Source organism: Chenopodium album, chromosome 18 (assembly GCF_948465745.1).
Source record: "Chenopodium album chromosome 18, dcCheAlbu1.1, whole genome shotgun sequence".
Classification (NCBI taxonomy): Eukaryota; Viridiplantae; Streptophyta; class Magnoliopsida; order Caryophyllales; family Amaranthaceae; genus Chenopodium; species Chenopodium album.
In genome coordinates this window covers 10,084,632-10,089,606 of record NC_137851.1, presented here as the reverse complement: position 1 = coordinate 10,089,606, position 4,975 = coordinate 10,084,632, and the positions used below count along the sequence as shown (strand labels likewise).

Sequence of the window (4,975 nt, the reverse complement as noted above, 5' to 3'; positions counted from 1 at the left end):
GCTGTCTGCTGGCAACTAGGAAATTCTTAATATCTCCTCCAACATTCGTAAGCTTATCAAATCACATTGATGTGTTCTACAAAACTCATACATATCACAATGACAAATATATTACCAAAATAACAATAACGCAAAATAAAACTAAATAATAGATTATTAAAATAAGACTAGTTTCTTATGGTTTTTCATACTCACCGCTTCTCTGGCAGTCCAAGCTGACTAATATGATTCATGACATTCATAAGCTGGTCTAATATTTGGGCAGTTGGCTGATTTTAATCCAAAACAAACAAATTAAGCTTCAAGAGATTATCAAATAATCGCAAAACCAAACAAAAATCAAACAAAAACCAAACTTTTGGTCATTAAAACAGATAATCTTGCAGTCAAACAAAACTAAAAATGTTTAAGCTAAAATCCCTGTTCTTTTATTACTCCAAAGTAACTAAAAACTACAAAGGACCAATCATATTTCCTAAGCTTCATCTTCACTTGCTTGCATGAAATCCCATAGAGTATCATCCTCGATTTCATCATCAGAATCATCAATTTCAGGCTCTGCTCGCATATCCAACATGTATTCTGGAACGTCAACAGTAGTGGCAGGCAAGTCCTCTCTCAGCCAACTAACATCATAATCATCATCAACGGTTGCCCTTGGGAGAACACCATCGCTAGCAAATTCATTCCAATAAGAAACTCCAACGTCACCATTTGATTCTTCACTCATATCAAAGAAGTCTCCAGGGATAGTTTCCATAACGTAATGCAAATGCTTTTCTTTGGAATCTTGCACATAAAAAACTTGGTTTACTTGATTAGCCATCACATAAGGGTCATTAGTATAGCATAACCTTTTAAAATTTACACATGTTAGCCCAAACTCATCTTGCTCCACTTGAAACCATTTACAGCGAAACAATACCACTTTAAAATGACCAAAATAATCTAACTCAATGATATCTTCCACCACTCCATAATATTTTACATCCCCAACAACAGGATTTTGATCCCTAGAACTTGCAAAACTCGACATTGAAGATGTTACACTAACTCCACTACATTGAGTTTTTCTTTTTGACTCATGTGCAGTTGTATGAAATTTGTTACCATTTATTAGGTACCCTTTAAAACTTCTCACAGTGTAGTCAGGACCTTGGGATAAAGCCTTGATTTCTTTGGAAACATTTTCTTCCCGTACACGATCCTTGAACCATGCTCCAATATCATGACTGTGCTCCTGTGCTCTCGCCCACCTGCTCCGCTTAACCCGTCTACCTTGACTTCTTTGACGATTCACAAAATCTTGATGTTCACTACATACATATCACAAAGAAACTTAGTTGTATTAGTCAATTATAAACAATAAAGATTAAATATAGTTAATATGAAATAATACCAATTTAAAATTACTTACGAACCTTATGTAATCACTAATTTCATCACAATTAAAGAGTACATAGCGATGAGCTTTCATCAAAGTGTCCTCATCTAAAGAAACCTTTTTGCCTTTATTTTTCTTTTTTACACCTAAAGGACGTCCAACATTAGGAAAAAGGCTTCCATCTTCATTGGATGCGGTATCATCATCATTTCTAGGTGCTCCATTCAACTTTGAACTAAAATCATCGTGAAGATACCGAGAACAAAAAATAAGGCATTCTTCGGCCAAGTAGGCCTCTGCAATGGAACCTTCGGGTCGACTTCTATTTTTTACATATGACTTCAATTTACCCAAATACCGCTCTTTTGGATACATCCAACGACCTTGAACAGGGCCCCCAAGCCTTACCTCCTCTACAAGATGAAGTGAAAGGTGGATCATTATGTCAAAGAAACTTGGGGGGAATATCTTCTCAAGTTGGCAAAGTATCTGTATGATTTCATATTCAAGATCATCAAGATCTTTAGGCTTTAGAACTTTCCTACATAAACCCCTAAAAAAGGATCCTAGCCTAATCAAAGTCGATGCTACTTGTTTAGGCAAGGTATTCTTTACCGCAACTTGGAGCAAATAATGAAGCATAAAGTGGGCATCATGGCTCTTGTAACCAGCAACCTTCCTCTCATTGGATTGGACACATCTGGAGATGTTTGATGCATAACCATCGGGAAACTTAGCACCTTTTATCACACTGCAGAACAAGTCTTTTTCACTAGAAGATAAAGAAAAACAGGCTTTGGAGTATAAACGCTTCCCTCTATTATTTGTTCTCTTTGGATGGAGTTCATTTCTTATACCCATATCCTGTAAATCAAAGCGGGCTGCCACATGGTCCTTAGTCTTTCCTTGGATATCAAGCAAAGTACCGAGCACACTGTCACAAATATTTTTCTCAATGTGCATAACATCAAGATTATGACGCAAGGTATTAGTTTCCCAATAAGGAAGCTCAAAGAAAATTGATTTCTTCTTCCAAGGAAATTTCTTTCTGCCCTTCTTTTGAGTTTTCCCAAACTTATTTTCAAACCCTTCTAAATCCTTTAATACCTCAGAACCCGAGAATCTAGTAGGAGGAGGAGGCCTTGTCTCTACATTACCATCAAAAGCTCTCTTATTACGACGCCACGGATGATTTTCTTTCAAAGACCTACGATGTCCCATGTAACACATTTTCTTGCTATACTTCAGGTATTTGGACCAAGTCTTATGATTGCAATTCGGGCAGGCAAATTCTCCTTTGGTGCTCCATCCGGACAACATTGCATAAGCAGGGAAGTCACTAATTGTCCATAACAAGGCTGCCTTTAAAGAAAATGTTTCATCTTTTACAGCATCATATGTGTCAACTCCAACTTCCCATAACTCTTTCAATTCCTCGATTAATGGTTGCAAGTAAACATCAATGTCATAACCCGGAGAAGAAGGACCAGGTATAATCAAAGACATGATATTGTACTCGGACTTATTATATAACCAAGGAGGCAAATTATAAATGGATAAAACAACAGGCCAAATACTATATGACACACTCATAGTTCTGTATGGGTTGAAACCATCAGTAGTAAGACCTAGCCTCACATTTCGAAAATCACTTGCAAATTGAGGATGTGCAACATCAAAATCTTTCCAAGCTTGTCCATCAGCAGGGTGCCTTAATTTGTCATCTTTCTTGCGATCAGTTTCATGCCATGTCATGAGTTCAGCCGTCTTAGAGCACATGAACAACCTTTGTAGACGAGGTTTTAGAGGAAAATAACGCAGAACTTTTGCAGGAACTCCTTCATCAGGCAATGCACCTTCCTCTTTTTGCTTTTCATTTAACTTCCATCGAGAAGCTTTACAAACATGGCAAGACTTGTCATTTGCACGTTCTTTCCAATACAACATACAATCATTAGGACATGCATCAATTCGTTTGTAGTTAAGTCCAAGGTTCTTCACCATTTTTTTAGCATGATGAAAAGAAGTGGGCAGCTTTGCAAATGGAAAGGCATCACATTGAAGCTTCATCAACTTATCAAAAGAAGAATTGCTCCACCCGTTAAGACATTTAAGTAGATATAGTCGCACTGTGTACGAAAGCACAGAAAAATTCTTACAGCCTGGATATAATTCTTCCCGTGCATCCTCTAACAACTTATAAAACTTTTTAGCGCTCTCATCTGGACCATTTCGAAGTTCTTCTGCTTCGGAACTTGAACCTCCTACTACATCTCTGAAAATATCATTAATCATCTCGTCCATATTGTCTAATGTGTTTTGATTATCACATTGAGGCCCATCTCCCCTTGAAGCAGACCCTGTTGTAAATCCTTCGCCATGAAAGTTCCACACTTTATACCTCTTGGTAAATCTGTTAGCAATTAGGTGATTGAAAACCTCTTCCCTTGGGAACCAGTATCTATTAACACACTTCATACATGGGCATAAAATTTCTGGTTCATCATCTTCCTCTGTGTCCATGGTTGAATTTAGAAATGCAAAATCTAGAAAATTCTCAACTCCTTTGATATATTCTTCGGCACTTTGGGGTGCATCAATCCAATCTTTGTTGATGTTTGTCATAACCTGATATTATTCTATAACATAAGAACCTATAAAGGGGGTGAACAGCAAAGATAATAAACTAATAGACAACTAAGAACATAAATCCTTGGATATAGTGTCATTCCCTAAAGGGTAAACTAAGTTATGCCTACATTTCCAAGGAGGGCAATATACATCAAAACATTAGTTTACATACTATCCACCAATCAACCATGAAGCTTACATAAACAAAAAAAAGTAGACTTTACTTAATATATGTCTAGTCAAGAGGGTAAACTGAGGAAAAAAAATATACGTGCATATTATTTACAACAACATGGAACTGATAGCATAAAATGAATATCATGTACTATCGTCCAAACAATATTCATGCAAATAGACACAGGCAACCACGCCATCATAAGACATAAAACTGTATACAAATGATGTCTGATATTCTAGCAATTAAAATAGTTATTATACTACAAATAGTCGATCTGAAATATGATTTCACAAATTAATACGGAGTATCAATACTAAAGATTATAAAACCAATTACACCATAATCTTAATTATCTAATTTCTTAAAAAAAATCTCATCATATTTCCATACTCACAATTAAATTACTCCATAGAGTAATTTATCTCTGTACCACAATAAGACTTAGCTTGACATACTAAGAATCAAAACAGCAATAACTTTGGTATATGGAAAGTTCATAACCTAATTCTTATAAAAGATAAGAAATATGCATGTATTATCATAAGAACACGAGTTTAACTCATATAAATTACTTTCAAAAGCCAACAATTGAATATGCTACAACAATGTATGAAATCTGCAAACCCAGTACAAGTTACTCCAGATAATCAAGTTAACGAAATACCAAATATCGAACAGAAATTAGCAAGTTTAGTCGAATTGCCGGACTTACTTGTCTTTGTTTCTTCCTCGATCTACCCGCTGCTATTTTCAGGTTGCACCAAGATATTATTAGATCTATA

At 35.9% G+C, this 4,975-nt stretch overlaps 1 protein-coding gene across 1 annotated transcript; it reads right to left on the bottom strand.

Moving 5' to 3' along the window:
* Positions 1-475: 475 nt before the first annotated feature.
* On the bottom strand, positions 476-4,009 carry LOC145591775 (uncharacterized). Its single transcript, XM_081648276.1, has 2 exons — positions 1,422-4,009; positions 476-1,316 (listed from the first exon to the last, which is right to left on the bottom strand). Exons 1-2 carry the CDS (start codon positions 4,007-4,009, stop codon positions 476-478), a joined length of 3,429 nt encoding a protein of 1,142 aa, XP_081504402.1.
* Positions 4,010-4,975: the final 966 nt, after the last annotated feature.

Excerpts from the sequence above, each read along its gene's own strand:
- LOC145591775 (XM_081648276.1), bottom strand. The coding sequence starts at position 4,009 with ATGACAAACATCAACAAAGATTGGATTGATGCACCCCAAAGTGCCGAA. Across the intron at positions 1,317-1,421 it reads GAAATTAGTGATTACATAAG|TGAACATCAAGATTTTGTGA; the intron begins GTTCGTAAGTAA and ends ATATGTATGTAG.